Genomic DNA, 27,120 nt, shown 5'->3' with positions numbered 1-27,120 from the left:
ATTTGTCCCTCTATGTCAGGCTTATTTCACTTAGCATAATGTCCTCAAATTCATCTGTGTTGTTACAACTGGCAGGACTTCCTTCTTTTTTAGGGCTGAATAATGTTCCATTGTATGTAAATATATGGGTATGCAAATTTGTATATATGTGTGTATGCAAGACACACATACATCTTCTTTAACAATTTATCCATCAAGAGACACTTTGGTTGCTGCCCCAACTTTTATGGAAACTCCCTAAATTAATGACCTGACAGTGTCTGAACCATTTACCAACTTATTTGCTTTATCATAGTTCCAGGAGTGAAGTAGGCACCTGCTATACATTTGAATGGATGACTTATAGTTACATGTGTAGAAAAACAATTGGTGTCTGCTATGCTGATGGTTCATCATTGAAATTTGATTCATGTGTGGTAAAAGGCAGAAATCTGAAGCAAGGAGTTCTATGAATGTTAGCAAGTGTGAACTCGGGTAACCATTACTGGATCGCAGTGAAGAACATTCTCCCAGTCCTTTGAGAACTTTCCTTCTGCCCCTTTCTTATCATGACCCCAAGGTCATAGGGACATTCTTCTTTGTTTTTCTGTAAAGTTTTAACCTTCCCATTTGGTCTCTGATCCATCTCCAATTAACTTTGTACATGGTAGGAGATGAAGGTATCAAAGTTTCCCTTTGTCGCTTTTTTAATATCTACTTCTGCTTTTTTTTTTTTTTTTTTTTTTTTTTTTTTTTTTTTTGTACCAGGGATTAAACTCAGGGGCACTTAATCACTAAGCCACATCTCCAGCCCTTTTTTATTTTTTATTTTGAGACAGGGTCTCAAAAAGTTGCTTAGGGGGGCCTCACTAAATTGCTGAGGTGGAATTTGAACTTACGATCCTCCTGCCTCAGCCTCCCAAGTCACTGGGATTACAGGCAATAACACTGTGCCTAGACTTTCTGCTCCTTTTGATGAAGTCAAATAATTAAGTCTTTTTTCTATTAATACATTTTTAATTTGGGAATGGATCTATGGTATTTCTTTTTCTTTCTTATTTTAACTGAACCATTGTTGCTGGGAATATCTTAGAAGCGCAGGAAAGGGTCTGTTCTCAGCAGTGATTGGATGACTTGAGGCAGCATATACAGCGAATGGTGCTGCTTCAGAGTCAGGCCTGGGTTCAAATCCAGGTGCCCCCTGTGTTCAGAAAATATAGCCTTAATACCAAATGTACAAAATAAATAGTAAGAGGCCCAACCTAACAGGAAATCTTTAATGAGGAAATGAAATAATAGGTGTGATACACTCATCACAGTGTAAAGGTCACAGTCAGTACTACCAGCTTTACCTGTGTATTTGTATGCCTGTCTATGAGTGTGTATGTCTGTGCTGGAGTATGGTGCAAGAAAGAAAAATAAGAGATAGAGAGGGAAAAAAGTCTCTGAACTTGGAGGAGGGTTCCTTTTTGAAAGTTTTCTCCCTCTAGCCACTACCCACACTCATGCACACACTCCTCTCGGGGAAGGAGGGCCCCTGCTTGCCTCTGAGGCCACTGTGGGTGGAGCACAGTTGCTGCCAGTTCTCTGAGCCACTGTGGCTTCCCATCCCCGGAACTGATCGTCCTGGAAACACACTACGTGGTTCTCTCTCTGCCTGTCTGTTCAAAGTACTGCCCTTTATGCTATGTCTGCAGCAGGCTTTGTGCCTCTGGAGTTCACACATACAAGGGAGGAAGGAATGTGAAGACCAAGACCCACGTGGCAGCCATCAGTCTATACCGAGGAGAGCTCCCACTGCTCTGTGTGCCTTCCTGAGAAACAGTCTTGTCAAAAAATAGCCAAAGGGGGAGAGTAGGGAAGAGCAGCAGCCATGCTTGCAGCTGAAAAAGAGAAAAGGCAGAAACAAGCTGAGCTCTCTGCAAGCCCCCTGTTGGCAGGGGAGATTAGGAAGGTGGGCCGCTCTGCAGTCTGGGTATTAACCACCGTCAACGGCTTCCCACTCCTCTGCGTTGGAACGCCCTGTAGACTTGCCCACACTCTCAGCCAGTGAACTCAACGTGTTAGAGGTGCTCTATCCTGACAGGGGCGTGAGGTATTCTGCAATCTGACCCGGTCCGTGCTGCAAATGGGAGCTGAAGTGCCAGTGCTTGGGGATTGCCACACGCTATAGCAACTTCTACCAACACCTTGCCCCAACCAAAGGGCAGCTTTCAAAGGAGCAGGGCACAGGTATTGATTTGACCATCATTCTGTGCCCAAGTCATGCTGGAACCAGCTTGCCCATAAGCAGAGTGTGGCTCTAGGACTGAACAAGTATTTGCAGCCATTAAGTGAGACCAGGCTGTGTTTGTGGGTTTTCTGTGCAACGAGAGCTTTCCTGTTCACATGTTATTGGTGAATGTTCCGGTAACAGCTTAGACCAGCGAAAAAGGAATTCTTTCCAAGAACTTAGGATAAATCCATCTATGTAAGCAGACCTCACCAAAGCCCCATGGGCACAAGTAGAGTCCCAGAGGTAAAAGCCCACGGTGATATTTCCCTTCATTAGTACAGAAGAACACTGTGGTCTGTGGGCCTCTTTCTTTCACTTGCCTTAGCTGACTTGGTCTTCCGATGGCCCTGTGAGCTGTCATTCCCATTTGCCAAAGAGGAGCCAGGAGCTCAGTGTCCAAGCAACGACTTGTCCAGCATCATAACCGATCATCAGAGAAGCAGGGCTTGTGTCTCAGCCTCAGGCTTAGTCCCGACACTCTGGATTTTTCCCCTCATGGCAGTTAGCTTCTAAAGGGAAAAATTCAACATGAGGCATCCTAAGATATAGCATGAGTTTAAGCAAAAGTAAGAAAAAGAAAAACAAAAACAGAGACTCCATTTAACCTTGATGTTGGGAACATTTTTCTTGGCATGGTCCAGCCAGCAATCATGACGTTGAGCCCAGGGAGGAAAAAGTAACCCTAACTCACCATGGTCCAGACTGTAAACAGTATTTACATAGTCATAATAATATAAACTCTATGTATCAGTGTTCTATATTTGGAGCCAACTCGTGGACAAAGCAAGAAAAATTTGATCACAACTACATATAAATAAATATTAGCAGCCATGACAAAATAAAAGTAGAGAGAAAAGTTTTTTGTTTTTTGTTTTAACATGTCTAACATAAAGTGAGAGGAGAAAGCAGGAATAAAGATGAAATAATGAAGGACGTTAGAGGATATATGGTGTTGGTTGATGGAGTGAGGAGGGTTGTTATGTAGGTTATTCATAGTTACAAAATAGATAAAATAGCAAAAGTTGGGAGGATATGCAGCCTAGGAGAGGGTACATGGCTTTCCTGGTCAATCAATAGATGCTGCCTTAGACCAACGATGTCTTTTTTTTTTTTTCTTTTTTTTTTTTTTTTTTTTTTTGTTTGTTACTAGGGATTGAACCCAGGGGCACGTAACCATTGAGTCACATCCCCAGCCCTTTTTTGTATTTTACTTGGAGATAGGTTTTTGCTGAGTTGCTTAGGGCCTCACTAAGTTGCTGAGACTGGCTTTGAACTTGGGATCCTCCTGTCTCGGCCTCCCAAGCTGCTGGGATTATAGATGTGTGCCACCGTACCTGGCTCCACGATGTCTTTTATTCCCTGATTCATCGAAAGATACCAGAAGAGCTGAAAAGAGAAATCCAGAAAGGAGCCACTCCTTGACTGGAAGCAGGTGGCAGGAGCATGATGACTTTTCATCTTAAGTCATCTGTATCACATGATAAATTATGATGCTATTTCTTTGATTATAAAAAAAAAATATTTTTGAAGCACTAAGAGGATAACTTTTAAAAGATAAAAACTAGATCTGGGGCTATTACTCAGCGGTAGAGTGCTTGCCTAGCACATGTGAGGGCCTGGGTTCAATCCTCAGTACCACATACCAATGAATAAATAGAATAAAGGTATTGTTTTAAAAAAGATAAAAACTATGAATAGTAACATATGTTCCCTGAACACATTTTCCCGTGAGAATTAGCTATAAAACACTCATTGGGTCTGCATACAGCAATCAGAGTGTTCCAGGCTATAAAATTATCGATGGCTGTTTCAGCAGTCCATCCAAGTTAATGCTGTGCAGGGAAGCCAAATTGATATTGCTGGTAAGAGAAAGATGCCTTTGTAAGGGACAGTCTGTTTGGCATCAGAGCACCTTAAATGTCTGCTCCCTAAGGGACAGTGAAAATGGAGAGTTCCTCTTCCTGCACCCCTCTCACCTATGAGAAGTTTGCAACTTATGAAAATATGGGATCGCAGAATAGCAGAAGGGCATTGGCAGTTTCTGTGCTTTTTCAAGAAAAGAATTGAGTAGATTAACAGTTTCCTGTATGGCTTGTTGCAAATTAGACATAATTAGTCCTCAGACAGTCTAAATGGAAGGAATTGTGACCCAACTTGATGGTGCAGAACCCAGGCAGGCAGCCAGACTCTTCAACCCAGTCACGTAATGTCACTTCCAGAAATGAATCTTCCCAAGACGAAAGTACAAGGAATAACAGCACTCTGACCTCACCCCTGGGTTTTCAGAGTATTTCTCCCAAGAGAGATGCCCTGACTGGTAAGTGACCCCTAAAACAGAACCTGAGAAACTCACATACAGAGAAATCATAGGCTTGTGGTCAGGTAATCAACAATAAATACAGGGTAATACAGGGCAATCACAAGAATATTCCCCAATATCAGAACTGAAGAGAAATAAGTATTCAGTTAATTGGCACAGACACTGAAGTCAAAATTCTTTTAAACTATATTTTACCTTTTCTACTTAGACCATCTTCCAGGCTTGGATGAAATTGCTATGGACTATGGATGCATTTATTTAGGCTGTAGGCTTGGTGGTTTCTTCTTGCATTGACCCTTTACTCTTTTAATAATTGCATTATATATTATTTTAAGTAGCAATACTGTATTGTGAATACAGTATTTAGGTTCTTGAGCTAAGATAACACTTCATGTCCCATGTGAAGTATTTTCTCTTTAGAAAGATGCACCTTTAATCAGTTGCATACACCTGCAATCCCAGCAACTTAGGAAACTGAGACAGGAGGATCACAAGTTAGAGGTCAGTCTCAGAAATTTAGTGAGACCCTTTCTCAAAATTAAAAAAAAAAAATTATAAAAAGGGCTAGGGATGTAGCTCAGTGGTAGAATACCCCTAGGTGCTATCCCTTGTACCTCAAAAAAATGCACCTTTATCTTCAATAATTTGCATAAGAAAAGTTTTACTAATCTCTTATTGCTAAAAATAGCATACAAATGTTAAAATGAAATATTTTTAGTCTCATTTTCAGCTGAGGCCCAAACAAAAGGAACTGTAAGTCTGTCACACTGTTGAAGGAAGTGGTCAAAAACCGGTTTTGCAACCCTTAGCAAACTCCACCTCCAGCCTTTCAGAGGTCAGCAAGGCCAAGGTGAGAGTTGGCAGTCAGAACATGGGGATCAGAACCGTGGGTGAGTGGGGCTGTGTCCCAACGCAGCAAACGGGCTTCCATTGGACCATGCGGAGGGCTTGATATGTATCCTATGGAGCAAGCCAGATACTCACTCCTGAGATCCTAAAACCTTGAGGAGAGGAGAGCTTGCTGTTTGGAATAAGCCTCTGCCTCTAACTTCCTATCTCCTTTCAGTCCGTGAGGTAGACTTCTTGGTTTTTGATGTCTGCTCTGTCCTAGGACATGGATGGCTGCTTACTCAATTTTCGTGTCTTACTGTATCACTAGTCACACCACCACCCGCCCCCTTACTTGTTTGGTATTACTATCTTTATTTTACATATGGCAAACTGGAGCTCCCAGGGGTTGAGAAACTTACACGATATCACGTACAACTAAGTGCAAACACCAGAATTCAAAGCCAAGCCCATCTGATTCCAAGGCCCATGCTCCACCCATACAAGCTCAGGTTTTAGTTTCCCTAAAATGTCCCGTCATCCTTTTTCGGGTGGTAGATCGTATCTAAGATTTTTCAGGGAAGTAAAATATACTCTGATCACATGTATATCCACTGCCTAACAAGGATAACAAATATAAAAATTACTTAATTGGTTATATAGCTTTCACTAATTGCCAAGACCAAAAGTCAGATTATTCGGAATGCATTTAATTATATTTTACTATTACAATGCCTAATTACTTATATAGTGCTGTATATTTTATCAAGTTCTTTCATATAGGCAATTTGGTTGAAATATTAAACTACTAGGAACTTAAATAGTTCTATTGAATTTATTAAATTTGATGTCCATTTTTTAAAAAAATATGTTGCTTTGTAAAGTATATTTGCCTACTTATTTTCCTCAAGCCTCTCACTTCATTATTACTCTATCCCAAGATGGCAAAGATTTCCACAGCTCACATCAAGCATCACATACACTATTGGTTTTTCCTGGTATTAAGTGATGATTCCTTTGCAAGCTCCTAGGCACATTTGCCTGAGCCACCTTGGTTTCTGCAATGGCAGATTTCCAAAATTTCAGCAGAGATGAACATAGAGGAGGTGGGTAATTGGAAAACAGAATTCAGAGCCTGACTCTGTTCAGCTACCACAAAACCTTAGGCAGGTCAGTGCTTCTCCCTCATCTCTAGGCCTCATCTTCAAAGTAGAGATGTTGGCCTGGAAAAAAACAGAAAGAGATGATACAGTGGGACATGGGACGGGCTGGGTATGATGCAAGATGGTGATTGGGAGTCCTGGAGTCATGCAGAGGACATGCCCGTTTAAAGGAGATGGCCGCAATCTTATTTCTATGAGGAATGTGGGCTCAGAGTGGCAGTTCTTGGTTTCTCAAAAAAGCTATGTTTTTGTGGGAATTTCCTGTTTCTTAACTTGGCAATAATTCAAACTAAAAAAAAACAAAACAAAACAAAAAAAAAAACTCTTCTTCAAAATACACTTTTCCCAGCCACACTGGGTCTGTGGGGCACTGGGGTGCAATCTCTGGGCTGGACATCCTCCATCCTCTGGCCTGTGCTCTGTGCTACACCACCACTGGCCGTGGGACATTCTAGATGGTTCCCCAAGCTTCTGCAGGCTGCCCTCATAATCTTTTCAATTCAGGGCTTAAAATCTCAGAAATCAACTCTCTGATTTTTATCAGGTTGACTATAATTTTTTTCCCTCTATTGTGAAAAACAAAATGTCTTCAGGTAACCAGTGAATAAATCAAGGATTTATTCAAAACAATTAAGTTATAAATATGCATGACCTGGGGCTGGGGTTGTAGCTCAGTGGTAGAGCGCTTGCTGTGCATGTGTGAGGCACTGGGTTTGATTCTCAGCACCACATAAAAATAAATAAATAAAAATAAATAAAGGTTAAATTCTCTTTAAAAAAATAATAAATAAAATAAAATATGCATGACCTAAAATACATAGTGCATGAAATTTCCAGGTAATTACAATACCATATTTGGGAAGATCAAGTTTAGAATTATGACCTTTAGGTGCTTCATTAGCTTCTTTATTTATTTGTTTTGTTTTAAACATACATAAAATTCATCCAAACAAAATATACAGTTCAGAGGTATTTTGTGTACTCAGAGAGTTGTAGACCTACCTTCAAAAATCTAATTTTAGGATACTTTCAACAACCCAAAGAGAAATCCAACACCCTCTCCTGCCTCTGTATCTGGCAAACATTAATCTGATTATCTGTATAGATTTGCCTATTTTGAATGTTTTGAATAAAATCATATTATATGTGATTTTTTTATGCCCAACTCCTTTCACTTAGGCATAGTATTCTCAGGGCCCACCCATGATACAGGTATCAGTACTTCATTCTTTTGTTGTCAAATAATATACCATTGTATGAATTATTTATTCATTTATCGGTTAGTGGACATTTAGGTCCTTACCACTTTTTGGCTGTTATGAATAATGCTACTACAAACAAATACAAGATTTTTGTGAACATGTACTTTCATTTTCTTGGAGATATACCTAGGAGTGTAATAGCTAGGTCACCTGGTTTTGAGGACCCACCAAATAGCTTTCAAAAGTAGCAATTTGCGGGCTGGAGATGTGGCTCAAGCGGTAGGGTGCTCAACTGGCATGCGTGCGGCCCAGGTTCGATCCTCAGCACCACATACAAAGATGTTATGTCCGCCAAAAACTAAAAAATAAATATTAAAAAAGTTCTCTCTCTCTCTCTCTAAAAAAAAAAAAAAGTAGCAATTTGCCCTCCCATCAGCAACATATGAGGGCTCTACTTTTTCCACCTCCCCTCCAACACATAATTGCCTGTCTTTTTTTATAACCATCCTAGAGATCCTCTCACTGTAGTTTTGATTTACATTTTCTGATGACTAATGATGTTGAACATCTTTTCATGTGCTTATTGGCCATTTGTATATCTTCTTTGGAGACATGTCTGTTGAGGTCCTTTTCCTGTTTTTTTATGTGATTGTTTGCCTTTTTATGGAATTATAATTATCCTTTATATAGTCTAGATTGAAACCCCTGTGAGCCTCAGTTTTGTCCTCCAAATTTAATGATGCTCAAAATATTCTCCTTACTAAGCCAGACATAGTGGTGCATACCTGTAATTCCAGCTACTTGGGAGGCTTGGGCAGGAAGATTGCTGGAAGATTGTGGATAACACAGCTAGATCTTATCTCAAAACAAAACAAAATATTCTATTTACTAAGATAGAAAACTAACACATATGGAAAATAATGTAAATGACAAAGTTTTTTTTTTTTTTAAATACATGGTCTATTTCATTTTATCAAATTTTGGCCATTTGAAACTGAGGAAATCTGGAATTTCTTTTTTCTATAATCATAATATATTTTAACTAAAATAACTAATAAGTGTACCTGTCCATTAAATCCTAAAGGCTAATTTTTTCATATTTTAATTTTGTCTTAACCAATGCCAATGGTTTACTCACAGTATCTAAAAATAAAAGATTAATATTTGATTGAAAAACATTTACAAAGTGGGTTTGCCTCTGGGGAGAATTCTGGATCACAAGAAGACAGGATGACTTTGGTATATTTTACACTATATGTAGGGTCATTTTTAAAGATAAAATTTTGACAGAATTTGATTATGAACTATAGATAAGATCATATATCAGTCTATTTTATGATTTTTATAATTATATCATGTTATATGAAAGGATTTTGTTCTCAGAAAATCCACACTGATGGAATTGGTGCTGAGAGATACCTTGTGTCCAACTTATTAACCTCAAATGGCTCAGAAAAAAAAAAACACATTCATGTACATATAGAGAAAGAGTGATAAAGTGAATGGGACCAAATGACATCATCAATTGGGGAACCCAAGTGAAATGTATCTTGGAATTCTTTGAAGTATTCTTGCCCCTTTTCCTTGACTTCAAAATTCAGTCAAAATAAGAGGTTAAGGACCAGGGGCAGTGGCGCAAGCCTGTAATTCTAGCAGCTCAGAAGGCTGAGGCAGGAGGATTGCAAGTTCAAAGCCAATCTCAGCAACTTAGCAAGGCCCAGTCTCAAAATTAAAAAAAAAAAAAAAATTGAAAGGACTGGGACGTAGCTCAGTTGTAAAGCACCCCTGGGTTCAATCCCTGTACCACAAAAATTAAGGGACTGGGGATAGAACTCAGTGATAGAGCATGTGCTTAGCAGGAAGGAGGCCCTGGGTCCAATCCCCAACACCAAAAGTATAAAAAAATCAATAAAAGTTTAAGTGAGTTTTAATTTAAAATAAAAAATAAGGAAGAATTTAAAATAAAAAGAACTTCCAAAATATTCTTGGTTTTGTGTATATATGAAACTTGATCATCTTAGGAGGGAAATAAGTAAAAACTCAGGTAGGGGAAAACTTACTTTTTGAACCTCATCAAATAAATTATATGTTTACAAATAACTCGGAAGGCATTAGAGAGCCTTTTTTTAAAATAAATCACGTGGGGCTGGGGTTGTGGCTCAGTGGTAGAGTGTTTGCCTAGCATGTGTGAGGCACTGGGTTCGATTCTCAGCACCACATATAAATAAATGAATAAAATAAAAGTCCATAAACATCTTTTAAAAATTAACTAAGTAAATAACCCAGAAGGCATTAGAGATTTTTTTTTAATTATATGAACTATGAACCAAAAAAAAAAAAAAAAAACAGTAAAAATGAGAAGTGATCCCACATCCCATATTTTCTGGCCGCTTTGTTTCTTGCTTTGGTGTGTAAGTAGATAAAGCATTTACCTTTCCCACGAGGCTCAACCAGGCAGGAACATTTTAAACCCACAAGAGGAGTAAATGGAATCTTCACAGTTGAAAGACAAAAGCCAGTGGATGTCCATTACCACATCCTGATCTCTGATCCAAAAAATAACCTAAGCAGTGGTAATTGCCACCCGGTGCCTCTTAACGCAGCAGCGCTGGGAGCTGATGGTTTCCTTCACCCAGGAAATCTGAGGGTTTATACTCTGAAGTCAGCATCTCCAAGGAAAGAAGCCACATTCCCTCCACTCTGGAAGGTCCGCTGGAACAGACTCTGTTTCCCACATTATATAACCCATCTTAGGTTTTTAGAGAGCGAGGAGATTTTTTTTTTCAACTGTACAGAATTTGAGAGAAAATACATCCAGCCAAAAGTGACTTAGTTCTAAGACCTTAATTTCCACATTCCCTAATATCACCCAATGGAAGACCTATGGAAGATCCCCCACCCACCTTGCCTCCTCCCAGTAGTCTGTGTATTGGCAATTCCCACCCCCCTCCCCTTTCTTTTTGGCACTGCTGAAAGGCTGGGATCGAACCTGGGTCCTTGTGACTGCCAGGCAAATGTTCTACCACTGAGCTCTGCCCCCAGCTCCCTACAATTTTCTTATTATGTCTTTTATGATCAGGAAAAATTACAAGTGAACATTATTTATTAATATCTACAGAATTCTTCCAAAAAGTTTTTTTTATTATTCCAATGGTCAACATTTGAAAATACTTCAGATATCTTTAATTAACAGGTAAATATGTACAAAGATAGAATTATGCACAGTTCCCAGACTAGGGAAGGACAGAAAGACTACATTGTTCTCAGTGGTCTCCTCTCCATGTAGCTTAGACAAGAATCTCAGAGGCTGATTTTAGATGGGGAGTTTTCAGAAAAACTCTTCTCTGAGCCCTGAAGGGATCATGGCATGTAGTGACACAGGAGGAGAGAGGAGAAGGCCACCTTCCACACCCTGCCCTCAGCTCTGCCACTACGGCAGACCACGGGCCCACTGCTAGAGTTGCTTCCCCTCATCCAAAGGCCAGGCCCTCTCCATCTTCCCAAGCACCAGTATCACCCTCTTCCCCTATTATTTTTTAAGATGTTTTGTTCTTGAAAAATGTTCCCATGGCAAAACCACAGATCAAAAATAACTTCTATTGTAATGAGGGGTTGTACATCAGAACTCCTAAATTAATTTCCAATTTAAATACTACCCAAGTGGATCAGTTCCTTCAACAGTTAACGCTGGCTATCATATCACAGCAAAACAAGGTGGTTTCTCATCCATAACTGTCTCCCTGCATATTGCTTTGATTGTTACTAACCCACAGAGGCTCTGCTCACAAAGCACATCACACAATGCTCTGTGTTTATGAAAGTCATTATGCCAAGTGTGGTCCGTGAGCATCACCTGGAAGCCTGTCGGAAATGAAAAGGCAGAGGCTGTGTGCCAGGCTTTCTGAATCAGAAACTGGGGAAAGAGCTCACGAAACTGCACTATCACCAGCTCTCCTCAGGATTCTGATGCATACAGAAATCTGACAATCCCTGATGTAATCGAACCCGTTAAGCCAAAAAGGAAAAGAAACAACAGTAAAAGAGAGAAAAAGAAGGAAAGTAAGAGGGAGGAAGGGAAAAGGGAAAGTCTGCTCACAAGGTGTTAAATTGTGTCAACTAGCAAGGTGTGGGTCCTTGAGAGGAGAATTAAAACTCAGAAAACCAACCAAGGAGTCATTGGGGTCACAGCATCCAACCACTCAGCAGGCACACACCACTTCTCAAAAATGCCACGAAGAGTCTCCTGTGCTGATATAGAGAGAGAACGCTCTGCTGACAAAAAAACAAATTTTTAGGGCTAGGGTTGTGGCCCAGTGGTAGAGCACCTGCCTAGCACGTGGAAGCACGGGATTCAATCCTCAGCACCACATAAGAATAAATCAATCAGGTAAAGAAAAGTATTGTGTCCATCTACAACTAAAAATATATATATATTAAAAAATCTTTTTATCTCCAGGTACAACTATCAAAATCTGCTTCACCCCCTCCAAAGCCACCCACCTCTTAGCCACGACTTTGGAGGAGTCTGGGTTTTGCTGTGGAAGTCATGTGCTCACCTTTTGTCTTTGTTTTTCCAGCAAAGGGTTACCTTCCAGTTCGACCTTTACCTTAGAAGAGGGGACCATCTACTTGACTGCTGAGCCCAACGCTCTGGAAATGCAGGATGATAATGCCTCCGTGCTTGATGTCTATTTAGTAAGTCATTTTTTTTTAGTTCCTTCCCCTCCCCTTCTGGTTGACAGATGGATCCAGGCCATGGCTGCTACAAGAATAGGTTCTACGAAACCAGGCATGCTTGGGTTTTGAAAGAAACAATGGCACCCCGCCTTCTATAAAGGATGTGTCTTTTCACAAGCTGTATTTCCTACAGTTCATATAGAACATTACACAAAAGATATCTAGGGTAATATTAAATCACCACATATAACAAGAGGACAAATCCCCTTAGGTCCAGGCAAATAGGGCTCCTTGGGGTGATTCTCAAGGAAGTCATGCCTTTCTTTGGCTCAATAGTACTCCTCTGTGTTTAATTCTTCTTCACTTTGGTATTGCCTCCTTGGATAGGTTAGTAAGCTGGAAGGCACAGAACTAGGTCATGGGAGGAACCCGAATTCAGCGCTGAAGAATTCTGGCTGGCCCAGTAGAGTCGCCACCAACCAGTTGTGTGAAGTGGATAGAGCTTAGCTGTAACTGTGTGCCCTTAATGCCAGAGGAGAGAAATAATGCCCACCCTGCCTGCACCACAAGGCTACTTTGAGGAACATGACCAATCTCGTGTGGGGACCTCCTTTAGTGCCTGTAGGATTGTTTGTGTAACCCTAATTGTATTGTTAGATGATGTAAAAAGGATACCCTGGTGCATTACGCTGAGAAGACTAAGGATTTTCCCTGCCAAATACATCTCACGCCCATTCTCCACGTGCTCGTGCACCTGTGTAAAATCACATGCAACAGGGAAAGTTGATTGGAATTTTCTATTTTCTTATGTTTTCCTAAACTTGAGCCATTGCTCCTCACCATACCTGCTTTACCAGCTCACACTGGGAATTGGAACCACCTGGTGTATGTGGCATCTCACACCCCTCAGGGGCCCTTGAGGCTGAATCTTATGTCTCTCCATATCTCAGTCTGGCACTGAATTTTCTCAAGTGTGCTCTGTAGAACATCAGTCACCTAAAGTGTTATTTTTGAGCCCACAGTCCTCTAGTGCCTTCCCAGTGCTCCTGAAGTAAAACCCAAAGTCCTCAAGGCCCTACATGGTCTGGCCTCCCCTGCCTTTGGGACCCCTCCTTCTGGGCCTCTGCCTTTCTCACTGTTGCTATTTCAATTATGCTGGCCTCCTTGATGTTCCTCCACCAAGCCAAGCATATTCCTGCCTTAGGATCTTTGCATTTGCTATTCTGTCTACACTCTTGCCCAAAGTCAATTCATGCTTATTCCCTCATTTCCTTCATGTCTCAACCCAAACATCTCCTTCTCCAACAGGCTTTCCTTGAACACCCTGTATAAAATGGCAGCTCCTCCAACAACCACTGTGAAAGAATTTTTTTCCCTTCTTAAAGTACTGGGAATTGAACCCAGGGGCACTCTTACACTGAGCTGCGTCTCCAACCCCTTTTATTTTATTTTGAAACATGGCCTCACTGAGTTACCCAGGCTGACCTCAAACTTGGGATCCTCCTGCCTCAGCCTCCCCACTAGCTAGGATTATAGACATGTACCACTGCACCTGACTAGGAAGAATTTTTTTCATAACTTCTAAATATATTTCTCGCTGCATAAATAGATTATTTTCCCACCAAGCCATGCTCCTCCATTACTGCTTTTAAAAAGTAAGTTGTAGAATATCACACAATTCTTACAGCATATTTGGGTCCCCTAAGCCACCCACTCAGGAAAATAGGGAATTAAATCGCAGGAAAGCAAGGGGGTTTTTGTTGTTTGTTTGGTTTTTGGATTTGTTTTTGGTTTTGTTGTGTTGTTGTTGTTGCTTGTTGTTATTTTTGGTTGGTTGGATTTTTGTTTGTTTTGAGAAGGTTGTTTTTGATTTTTATTTTGTTTGTTTTGATCTCTTGCTAAACTGAGTCCATCTAAAAGTAGAAATCAGAAAAGCATTTCAGAAAGAAGCCAGGGGAAATCTCATCTTCATGAGCCAAAGCTTCGGGCCACTTTCACATGTCTTTACAAAAACAAGGCTTGCACCAGCTGAAAGCTACCAGGCTCCTAAATGGAGTGTAAAAGCACAGGGTGGTCAGGGGCTTGACTACTGCCAGGTGCTTATCTGTTATCTCTTGTTCCTTTGGTAGGAAGGTTGTCTTATTAATAATTTTGCTTTTTCCTCCTTGGTATTATCCATTTCATTCCTAAGAATACTGCCATTTACTTGGTTTTAGTAGTGTCTTACTTCACGACTGTCTCACGTGTCTTTAATTCTTTGACACTGAAAAGCTAAGCATTTCAAAAAAGGAAATGCTTGCCTTGGAAGCCACAGGGGAAAACATGAGTATTCATTTGGTCCTATCACAAGCTCTTGAGGACCAGTTAGAAATAAAGGAGTTTACAACTGAAGGAGACGGTGGTGGCTTGCTGGTTGGCGTGATCATCTGTCATTCTTCCAAGCACAGCTGATTGTGATTCCGAAGTGAAGGAGGAGAGAAAGGAAAAGGGAGAGAACAGGCAAGCTGTGCAGGAAGGTAATGGGCAGTAGAAATGTTTCTTGCTAAGCTGTAAAAAACTGTAGCCTAATTCTGTTTTGTAGCTAATAGCAAAAAGCTATGAAGCATTTTTGAGTATTTTCATACATTTCCTACACTGTCCTAAAATATATACATATGTGTGAGTGTGTGTGTCTGTATGTGTGTGTGTGTGTGTGTATAATTTAGTTTTTATATAGCTCATTTAATCCTCACACCAACCCTCTTAAGGATTCTAGCTCCATTTATAGGCAAGGAAATTGAGGCACACAGAAAGTACCCAATTTGCCCCAGGATATGCAAACAGAGGAATCAATAAGAGGGATTCAAACCAGTAGGATTTAACCCAAAGCAATTAACCCACTGATAATTGCTGTGCTGTGCTGCCTGGATTAGGAATTATGCTGCCCTATAGTTCACCAATTAGACTTGCAGAGATCAGACAAAGTAATATGACAAGAAAAATATAGAGGAATAAAGATAGATAAATTTGGATTAATAAAAATTGACTTTTTAAATTTCAATATGGAATGTGAAAGGGAAACACTTTTGCATTGTTGGAAGGGCACAGGAGTTTGAATAATAATAATATGAATGGCTAAACTCAGTACATACCATGCGCCATGCACAATATCAGTCCTTGTCTTATATTAGCTCATCCACAAAGATAGTTGTTATATTTGCCTTCATTCATATGTGTAAGGAAACTGAAGATTAATTTGAGCAGTTCTCAGAACTGGTAAATTATAGTCAAAATTCAAATCTAGCCCATGGTCTCTCTGGCCTAAACTTGAACCCCATGTGGGACCATTTCATTGTTATTGACAACTAATGCAAGTCAAACTTCCATCTCATTGGACTTGTGCTCCTTCCTTATGAAGGTGAGAGATGGGTCCAAAAAGCTGGGGGGGTTATTAAGAAAATTTTTAATAAAATTTTATTTTTAGGACTGGGGGTATAGCTAAGTGGTAGAACACTTGCCTCGCATTTATTTGTGAGGTCCTAGATTCAATCCTCAGCACCTTGAAAAAAATTCCATTTTTAGGCTGGGCATAGTGGTGCACGCCTATAATCCTAGCAGCTCTGGAGCCTGAGGCAAGATAGATCTCGAGTTTAAAGCCAGCTTCAGCAACAGCAAGGCTTGCTAAGCAACTCAGTGAGACCCTGTCTATAAATAAAATACAAAATAGGGCTGAGAATGTGGCTGAGTTGTTGTGTGCCCCTGAGTTCAATCCCCAGTACCAAAAAAAAAATCTATTTTTAATATTTCCTATCTGGTTATTTTTTAATGTAAAGCAGTTCTGAGAACTGCTTTGACCTCAAGACCCCAATACATTCTTAACAATTATTGAGAATCCCAAAGAGCTTTTGTGTATGTAGGTTATATCTTCAAAATTAAAATAGAAAAATTTAAAATACTTATTAGCTCACTTAAAATATTTTGTTAAATAACATTTTTGTAAATGGAACTATATTTTCTGATATAAAAATAAATTTCATGAAAAGAGTAGCAACATTTTACATTTTTGTAAATCCTAATGTCTAGGTTAATAAAAGAAATTGGATTCTCATATCTATTTCTACATCAATCTTTGAAATATGACACATCATTTTGCTTCTGGAAACTCTATTAAACACACACAAGAATGAAAAGGCAAATAATATTTGTGTTCTTAGGAAACGAGTTTGACCTCATGACCCCCACACAGTTTTTCTAGTTTTTTTAGGTTTTTTTTTTTTTTAGCTTCTTCAAAACCAAGTGAGACTTTAACGATAGAGAAATAGTCCCTGGAGCCTATGCCTGTCTCTGCTTCTCATTAATTATTGATCTTGAAATAGTCACCCTCTTTGGGCATCAGTTTTCTCATCTATAAAATGGATTTTTAAATCATCTCTGAGACCCCAGCCAGCTCTGACAGGCTGTGACTCATTCTGACTTACAAAAAGTTGCAGAAATAAAGTTTTCCAAAGAAGCCACAGTTGTTTCTCCAAATTCTGCTGTTTCATTACCTCCTCTGCCAGAAACCTTCACAGTATTTAAACTTAAACTTTAGGACAGAGCATCTAGAACATTCTGCACCATTAACTTATACTGCCAGGATGTATGTTCATGCTGGAAATTTTTATTGTTTTATTTTGCATCCCCTTCCAGATCTGAAAGGCCTAAGCCATTACCCTCCCTTCAGTGTTTTCATTTGCTTCTATATTATAAAAAACTGCTGTAAAAGAAAAGCAAAAAAGAGGAAAACCATTCTTGCCTATGCATTTCTCTCTCCTTTCTTCCTGACCTAATTTGAAAGCTCTGGATCCTAGCCATCTTTACTTGAAGGGCAGTTGGAGGCTTCTCAAGTGACATGCTGTTCAGTGTTATCACCAAATGTAGTCAGATTTCTCTTGGAATATTTCTCCCCCTGAAGATACAACTGCTAATAGCATTTTTCTATTAGCAGTTGTAACCTAATCCCTACTGCTTTTATTTACACACTAATGAACAATACTATTTATATCCCCTTAAAATATGCAGATTTAAACTGAAATGATTTGTGCACATCAGATAACATGTGAAATTTCCTTTTAAGGATCCACCCACACATCACATGCATGTGAGTTTGGGCAGCTAGCCTGCTTTTTCCTGTGATTTGACAGGAAATTTAAAAGGATAGGTGACCTTCGAAGGCCACGAATTGTTCCATCATCCTTACTAATGCATTTACTTCAGTTTCTGTCTACCTAGCAACCTGCTCTGCTTTTCAAAAGGTCATTCACCTTCACACTGTGGAGTTTCCGGCTTTCAGATTCATTTGCAAATATTCAAATCGAAGGAGGTGTCTTAAAGATGACTTTGTCCAGTGACCAATGATGTGTTTTCCCATGAATGCTGAGTTGATGGCATAGATTAGGGTATTTAAAAGAATACAACAGAGATGAGCCGGCTGTATTGATTTAAAATGGGCAATCATGCAATCTTCATAATAGAGTGAGATTCCACTTTTGAATAGTCCCGGATCTTCTGAAGCATGGATGGATGCTGTCACCGTAGCTGTTATTTCAGTTCCTAAAGGGACTTCTTTGCCTGATGTAGAATGCAATTTGGTGTGAATGGGAAAAGGAACAACCAGCAAATGCCATTCCTGCTGGAAATGGAGTGAGAGACAGCGTCCTTTCCTGACCCACCGGGAATGGATGGAGGAGGAGATAATAGGACTGCATTTTTAATAATGTAGAAGTGTGAAAGATGGCTGCCACACAACAGTGCCTTTCTTGCTTCTTTTACTCAGTGCCTAAGTTATGCCCTGTTCCTTTGACACTTTCCACATTAGCATCCTCTCAATAACATGTACTTTCATCTGCATAAGTGCATCTGCAAAATGGCTGTTTGAAGTGCAAAAATAGCTGTGGGTGAAGGAAGAGAAACAGTTAAGCTAGTTTTTAGCCACACCAGTATTGGAGATTAGTGCTCTGATGGGCAGCTCTTGGACAGCTTGATTATTTAATGTGTTTTTAGTGTGGTTAATAATACTCTTTGATCATGGGAGGAAGGTGGCAGAGAAGTGAAAATGATTGAATTAACAGCTTATCATACCGTTATGTATGGGAAAAGCCTGAGAAGAGAAGAAAAACGCTTTAAATTTAGGTCACAGGGGTCTCAGAAAATCAGTGGAACTTTTTGGCAAGAGAAACCGCCTTTCTGGATTTGAATCCCTGGGCGTTGTGGTTAATGGCTTACACGTGAAATAGAGGGTCTCTTTAATCATTCCTAGTCTGAGCCAGTGTTGGCTGCTGCCAGGGGTGTTTATTTGAAACAGTGGCAATTCTATTGCTTCTCAGAAGAAAGCTGGAGTCCCCACCAACCAAAGATGCAGCTCAGGGTTTGGGTAGATTTTAGTGAGAGCAGAATAGGAAAGAGAAAAAGCCAACAGCACCTCAGCTTGGAAGGCATGGAACTAGATGTCATTCATTTTCCCCACAGGACCACATTGTTGAGAAACCGAGAGATTTCAGAAAAGGTAAAATAGGGCCCTTTGTTTATTTCCAGAAATGCTTGACTCCTTAAGTTATTGGCCAAATAACGTCTCTGAGGCATGTAAAGAGCTGAAAAAAATGGGTGTCACTGCCTGAGCCCTACAGCACCTCCTGGTTGCTCCTAGTTGAAATAAGAGTGACACAGGTTTCAGTTTTAATGAGGCAACCTGTCAGTCCGGATTAGGGGAGCACTGTAAGAATTTTTTTTTTTAACAACATTAAACTGCTGTCTAAGGATTAGCTTAGAGTACTGCAGTTGGAGTTATAAAGTCCCACTGGCTTTTCTGTTCAATTAGGCCGGTGGTTAGCAATTGAATGACAGTATGTAGGGCTGCTATGGCTGGGTTTTTCTGTTATGTCCTAGCTGCACAGTGAATGGTGGCCTCGCAGGCCAGCTGGATTTTCCCCTTATTCAAAGCTAGTTCTGCTCTTGGTTCACCTGAGTCTCCTTGGACACCCAGGGTTTCCCTGACATTTTTCTTTATTTGCCTCCTAAAACTGGCCTCTCTCAACACTTCCCCAATCCCTCTGCACTCTCCCTGTTGCCTTCCCTTCTGATTTCCACTTCCGTTTTCTTCCTTGTCATAGAAGCTTCTCCAACTCTTGGGAGAAGAGTATCTGAGGAAAAGCCATCTCCAGTGGAGTGAACTTGTGGTCCATAATGCCCTGAGCCTGCAGGGAACAAGTAGCAGACTTAAAAGGAATCAGATTTAAAACAAATGAGAATTTTAGGAAGAATCAGTTGAAGTCACACCCAGGACCTAGTAAACAGGACGGTTCTGGTTCATACCATTTCCTCTGCTGGACTCTGAGATGTTTAAGGACTGTTCGCTTGGTAAAAGCCAAGGCCTGCCAAGCCTGGTAGGTGGTGTGAGGAGGGCTCAGGAGTGAGGAATCCAGGGCCTGGCTTCTCTTTGGTTTGTCTCTGCCTGTGTTACCCTCCCAGGACTGATTTGGACTCCCGTACCAAACCACCTCAAACTGAGAGACTGAACAAACAGATATATCCCATCTCATGTGCTAGAGGCCAGGACTCCAAAGTCAAGGTATCAGGGGAGGATCCCTACTATATTTTCCAGCTTCCGATGGTTCCACATGTTCCTCAGCATTCTTTGACCAATACTGCTGCCATCTCTGCTCCCATGTTCACACAGCTTCTTCCCTGAGTTTCCATGCCTCTGTCCTTCTTATAAGGTCATCTGTCATTGGATTAGGGCCCACCATTATCCAGTGGGACCTTATCTGAATGACTTATATCTGCAAGGACCCTATTTCCAAATAAGGCCATGTTCTGAGGTCCAAGGAAGACAAGAATTGGGGGAGAGTTGCTTTTCAGCCCACTGCACAGCCTGATTAAGGAACCTGCAAGCTGCTCCTGCACTAGTGGCCCCATTTGCTCATTCACGTCCCATCTGCCTTGGCTACATGGCTGTGAAATTGGGAAGATGTTTCCAAATCATTTTGGATTCCTCACAAAATGTTTTCAAAATATGACTTGTATTAACAGACCCAGTTGTTTGTTGGGCCTGTGGATTAGGAATAAAATCCCTAGGGGTGGGCCAACGCATGGGTGTTTTCAGATGTTCTCTACACCCCAGAGCTGAGACCCACTGAGCTTGTTCTCAGGCTCCTTCAGCTCTGAGCATCTGTATCCCTTCTCTGCTGATGTAGAGAGAAGAGCTGTGTCACTCCCCTAGGCTCACCTTCCTGAGACTGTTGCAATCAGATGCACTTTTCCTCTGATCTAGAAGCAAAACTCAGATGAACCCTATGTGGGTCCTAAACACAGGTTGAACACTGGGCTTGCAAGTGAGTTCCTTCTGTCAGCAGAGCCTCTGCCGCCACCTACTGATAGAAAGGCAGCTCTGAGCAAAGGGGATAAGGCGAGGTTAAGGGCCTTGAATTGAAAACTAATTAAGAGCAAGTGTGCTGCTCTGTGGACTGTTTCCACTTCATGTACTTTATTGTAGCCTTTCAGTGCTGTGTGTGCAAGTTCGGTGGGGGGCATGTTCTTCAGATGTCAAAGGCAGCTCACTCTGACAGGCCCAGCATCTACCACCTTTCAAGTCAGACTGGAGGCTACAATCACAGCGCGGTGTAAGAATGAAGGTACTAATCTTCCTCAGATCCAAGCATGCCCTTCTCATCCATCAAGGCTGATTTCCCTCGAGTCTCTTTGAAAGGGCCCCTTGGCAGTTTGAAGATTCAACACAGAAAACGCTGCTTCTGCTTAGGCAGCAACTTGACCAAAACATCAACAAATATACAGTGGAAAAAGTCTTTTCTTCACTTTCAATCTTTTACAAATTCTCACAGTCGCTGAACTTCCAGGTATTGTGGTCTTTGAAGTAACTCCCAAGAGGAGATAGAATTAAACATAATGAAATGCAAATGTGGATTTTTTTTAATTAAAAAAACTTTTTTGTTGGGGGGTACCATGGATTGAACCCAAGGGCACCTGACCACTGAGCCACATCCCCAGCCCCTTTTTATTTTTTTATTTTGAGACAGGGTCTCACTACATTGCTTAGGACCTCACTAAGTTGCTGAGGCTGGCTTTGAACTTGCAACCCTCCTGCCTCAGCTTTAGAAAACAACTTTGTAAATCTCAGTGGTGGCACAACTGTGTTAGTTTGCAAGGGCTGCTGTTAACAGCATGCCACAAACTAAGTGGCTTAAACAACAGAAATTTATTTCCTCACAGTTCTGGAGGCTGACAGTTCTAGGTCAAGTGTCAGCAGGGCTGGTTCCCTCTGAGGGATATAAGGGCAGAATTTGTCCCAGGCCCCTCTCTCTCTCTCTCTCTCTCTCTCTCTCTCTCTGGCTTATAGGTGGTCTTTTCCCTGTGTCTAGTCACACCATGTGCCCTCTATTCATGTCTGTATCCAAATGTCCATCCATAAAAAGACACCAGTCATAATAAATTAGAGCCTAACCTGTGACCTCATTCTGGATTCCAATAGCAGCAGGAATCTAAAACTTGCCATTGTCTCAGGAGGTCCAATGAATGCATCCGCTAGTGCTGACTACCTCTGAAAGACCCTATCTCCAAATAAAGTCTCATTCTGAGGTATTGGCCATTAGGACGTCAACACAGGAATTTTAGGGGGACATAGGTTAACCCATCCTGGTTTCTGTGTGCTTTTGTAACAAAAAGTGCTAGCAAGGAAAAGGCTCCATGGGTCAGCTCCTAATTCCCACTCTTGGAGGTGGCTGTGGCCTTGGGTGCCTGGTGCCTCCTTCCCTGCAGCAGAGAGAGGTACCAGGGGCCTCGTCCTGAGGTGGTGCTCCTTTCCCAATGAAACTAGCACCATGTTCATGCCCCACATGTTGCAGCAGAAGCAGGGGTCAGAGGGGATTCTGTGCCATTCAGAGCTTGTGACACATGAGATGATCAGAGAGCTGCTCCGATTCGCAATCAGCAGGAGTCTCTCGAGCTAGGAAGTCCCCCATAGAATTGTCAGCCCTCATAAATCTTTGATGCCCTCGGGCTTCTCTCTGGTCTTTGGAAAACAAATTATTCAGGCAGGGAACTGTGTTAAAATATTGCTCCTGCACTAACAATTTTGAAATGAGAGGCCATAATCTGAAATCCATCCCCCAAGACAAGAGAGACAAATGTCAACTTCTCTCTCAGTTCTCGTCGTTGTACTAGTCATCTGCCTGCTGTTGGTTAAGGAGCTCAAATAGAGCCCTGGAGTTTGACCCAAGTCCTGGTACTCCACATCCCTCTTCACCCTCATTCTGCAAGTCAGACACAAAATAGCTGTGTTCAATTGTACGGATTCTTCAGGGATAGCAAAAGTCCTGCCTTCTGCCCTAGGGCTTCTTAAGTGTATTCCTTAGTCCCTGGACCTTGGAAAAGAGACTTCACTTCTGATTCTGAATCTAAATATTTATTGAGATGCAAAGGTAGGATGTTTGGCCTCTTCTAGTTTCCTTCCAGCTATAAAGTCCCATAATGGAGTGATTTGGTTCTGTTTGTACTGCCATTACCTGATTTCTACAGCAGTAGCCGATGCATTCATTGGCCCTCCTGAGACAATGGCAAGTTTTAGATTCCTGCTGCTATTGGAATCCAATACAAGGAGAAATCCCTAGTTTGCTTTTTCACCAAGTGACTTGCCATGCGAAGTATCACCCCATACAGGGATAGATAAGAATATAATGAAATGTAAGTATAGGTCCTTATTCTTAAAAATGAGTTTAAACTTCCTAGAGCAATAGTGGTAACTTTTGTGTTTGAAATTCAGGGATCTCTTAGAAAGCAATCAGGTGAACCCAAAGATAGAGGGGACCCCAGAGCCAAGGAGATAATGTTGGAGTAAGGCCTTGTGAAGCTTTGACACAGATCTATGCTCATGTTGTGTGTTTAGATTATAATGGGGTAGAGTGGGACACGATGAGTTGATGGGCTCTCATGGTGACAGAGGCACTTTGGCCAAAAGAATATTGACAATAGAAAATAAAAAGGATACAGAGTAGGACTGAGAAAAAGCAAAACTCAGGAATTGCTGGTGGAAATGGACTTGGTCTAAGAAAACAAAATACAGGGCCTAGTGCTTACAATAGCTGGAAGGAAAATTGATGCTTTTCTCGGCAACATCTTAGCAAAGAATTCCAACTTGAAAACATAATGAGGACACCCTGGACATAGGGAAAGATCCTGCTTTCATGGGCTGCAGGTGACCTAAAATAGTTTAGTTAAAAAGCAACACCAGGGTCTGGGGTTGTGGCTCAGTGGTAGAGCACTTGCCTAGCATGTGTGAGGCATGGGGTTCAATTGTCAGCACCATATATAAATAAATAAAATAAAGGTCCATTAACAACTAAAAAAAATATTTAAAAAAAAAAAAAAAAGCAACTCTCGGGGTCTGGGGTTGCAGCTCAGTGGCAGAACACTTGCCTACAATGTAAGGGATGCTGGGTCTGCCCCCAGCATCACAGGAATAATAGGAACTAAGGGGCATGACTTAATGATAGAATGCTTACCTAGCTTGCCCTTGGTTCACTCCCTAGCACAAAAACAAAATAAAACAGAATAATCACCCATAAGGGTGAAAATATGGAGGCTCATGGGCCCTTGGTGAGACTGCTCAGTGCTCTTCATCTTGGCCAATCTGACTGGTGAAAAGTCCTGCCTTCCATTTCAACTCTGCCCTAAGATTTCCTTACACCACATTCTAGATCATAAGATCTATATTTTCAGAACAGTAGAGTTGGCCAGGGCAGGTGTTTTAGTCAGCTTCACATTGCTGTAACCAATATTCCCAAGAAAAACAATGTAAAGGAGAAAAAGTTTATTTCGGCTCACAGTTTCAGAAGTCTAGTCCATATCTGGCCTACTCCATGGCTCTGGGCCACTGGGGCAGAGCATCAAGGCAGAAGGGCATAGCAGAGGAAAGGAGCTCAGGACAACCAGGAAGCACTGGGAAAGCTTCACTTGCCAGGGACAACATATCAACCCCAAAGGCATACACCCCCGGTGACCCATTTCCTTTAGCCACACCCTACCTGCCTATAGTTACCATTCATTAGCTCATTCAAATTATTAGCCCATCAAATGGACTGATACATTTATAAGGTTACAGCTCTTATAATCATATTGCTTCTGAACATTCCTGCGTGTCTCACACATGAGCTTTCAGGGACCCTTGTATCCAGTCCGTAACAGGGGGTGTCAAGAGAAGAGTTAACACATGGAGGTGAGTGAGCCAAGGAATGAGACCTTGGGAAAGACCCTTCTCCCCTTTGATGGGTGCTATGCATTTAAACAAGCCACTTTGATTCTGAGGAGGGAGCAAGCCAACCATAAAACAAAATGGTAAGTTAATAAAAATTACAACTCACAGTAGGCTCAAATTACATGATGAAATATTGATTGCTAAAAAGAATTATTTTATTGGACATAATTTCTTTCCTAATAATTTTCAGTCATTTTAAACTTTTTATTGAAGTGTTTGCAGTCACTAGTTGAGGGTACTAGGCTGTACAATCTTTGGGATTCCAGTTCCAGGGTCTTCACCACAGTTCATGTGGAGGAGAAGGGGCTAGCATATACCTAACACTGTGCTAATTTCAGGGAGGAAGTGGTTCCTTGGTGGCGCGGATGGGGGTTTAACCCAGGGCCTCCTGTATGCTAAGCTTACACTTGATCACTGAACTACACCCTAGCCCTAAATTTTGTTATATTTATGGGTGTGTGTGTGTGTGTTTGTGTATTATGTGTTTATGCACTTTATTTTCCCCACAGAAAAGTTTATCCTTGTTGAGTATATTGATACACACCTATAGTTCCTAGCTCCTTGGGAAGCTGAGACAAGAAGATCACTTGAGATCCCATCTCTAAAATAGAAAAAAGAAAATTGTATCTTTCCCATCTACCCTACAGAGTTAGTTACTCCTATTTTACAGATGAAACAAATAAGGCTCAAAGTATAGGTCACTTACATCATGTCACATGGATGCAAGCCAGGAAGTGAATACATTTGACAAGAAATATCCTTACAGGCTGAAAATAGTACCAGTTCACCAGTGAATCATGATACAACTGCTACTGGTTGAGCTGGCTGGCGCTGGTTTTAAATGGTTGACTATTTTAGGTACGTGTTTGTTCACTGCCCAGCTTCAGGGATATTGTTTGGAAATGAGCTTAGCATTCTTGAGTTCAAGACTGTTTTGAGTCGTTGGGTTGTTCTGTTTGGCTTCTCATCTAATCTACCACAGCACTTCCTGTAAGCCCTGTGCATTGGGAGTGTGGGACCCTGTCTTAGTATTGCTGTCTTCCAAGTCCCTAGCTTTGTGCTGTGATGTGATTGGAACTTGATCTTGATAAACCCTGGAGTAATTAACATGGTGTGGTCCACCAAAGAAGCATATGCTCTGCTGAGCATTGCAGAAGAATCCCAAGCCTAAAGCACTCCATTTTTACCTGCACATTTTCCAAGCACAAGTTATTGGGAGAAATTGAGAGCTTGTATTTCCAATTATAAATTGATGTCAAAACTGAGTCTCATATCTGCTTTCTTTCTCTCCATACTCCCCCACCGCCAGTAAGTGACAGTGGTAACCACCCAAGCACGTGGATGAGACCCGAACACAGTTGTTGGAGAGAAGTTTCTTCGCTCCAGATTTCTCCAAAGGAACTTGGCCGAGCCCCATTACACATGGAGTTCAAATCACTGGACTTAGACGTTTGCAGATGTCAGGGGAGCCTTGGTCCAAGGCTGATCAGCTGATGGGATGTGAGAAATACCACACTATTCTGTCATTTGCTGTTGCTTGCCAACTGTGAAGAACTGCATGAACTATGTTTAAGCTGCTTTCTCTACCATTGCCAGTCACCTTTTTGGACTTGAAAGTGCTATTTTCCTACGGACTCTTGCATTATTTCCATTTTGCATGCACCCAGTGATTATCCATAAGCAACATATATAATCTGCTTATATATTTTTTAAAAATTTACCCATGTGAAATGATAAAATATCAATTCTGCTCTTTTTTTGCAAAATTATAATCATAGCCCATGTCATTAAAAGTTTAAAATCGTTCAATTTAAAGATCAGTGTAATAGGTCTGCCTATACTTTATAGAAAACTAGCTTCTATAAATATTTTTTCACTGTTTACTAGTGAAATGAGAAAAGCCAAGCTATTTATAAAAGGCCTTATGTTGTGTATATACATTGTCTTTGAAATATTTGTGATTTAGTTTACTGCTTGTAAAAGAGAAATTATATAATTTATTTAGTAAATACTACTGTAAACTATAGTTTTATTGAAAGAAATAAAATATTTTGTTCTCAATTGTGGCTATTGATTCCAGTGATTTATAATCTTTACTTTTTTTTTCCCCTTGTGGTGCTGGGATTGAACCCAAGGCCTTTCACATAAAAGGCAAGTGCTGTCCCACTAGGTTATATACCCCAGCCAACATTCCTTTTTTTTTTTTTTTTTTGGTACTGGGGATTGAAGCCAAGGGTACTTAACCACTGAGTCACATCCCCAACCCTTTTTTATATTTTATTTAGAGACAGGCTTGCTTAGTGCCTCACAAATTTGCTGAAGCTGATTTTGAACTCTTGATCCTCCTGCCCCAGCCTCCCAAGCCACTGGGATCACAGGAGTGCGCCACTGCA

At 40.9% G+C, this 27,120-nt stretch overlaps 1 protein-coding gene across 3 annotated transcripts in view; it reads left to right on the top strand.

The window, feature by feature from the left end:
* The window catches only part of Pip5k1b (phosphatidylinositol-4-phosphate 5-kinase type 1 beta), a 291,725-nt gene extending 264,937 nt beyond the window's left edge, over nucleotides 1–26,788 (top strand). For all 3 annotated transcript variants that reach the window (XM_046459397.2, XM_046459396.2, XM_046459399.2), the window contains 2 exons: nucleotides 12,345–12,462; nucleotides 26,037–26,788. In XM_046459397.2, coding sequence (XP_046315353.1) covers nucleotides 12,345–12,462; nucleotides 26,037–26,039 — 121 coding nt within the window. In that variant the 3' untranslated portion in view covers nucleotides 26,040–26,788. The remainder of the gene's footprint in view (nucleotides 1–12,344; nucleotides 12,463–26,036) is intronic.
* The last annotated feature ends 332 nt before the right edge of the window (nucleotides 26,789–27,120 follow it).

Source organism: Marmota monax, unplaced genomic scaffold (genome assembly GCF_021218885.2).
Source record: "Marmota monax isolate L192 unplaced genomic scaffold, Marmota_monax_Labrador192_F-V1.1 WCK01_AAM20220418_F8-fsc00059, whole genome shotgun sequence".
In the NCBI taxonomy this organism is placed as follows: Eukaryota; Metazoa; Chordata; class Mammalia; order Rodentia; family Sciuridae; genus Marmota; species Marmota monax.
Note: the sequence above shows the minus strand (reverse complement) of the source record. Positions and strands in the feature narration are given on the sequence as shown.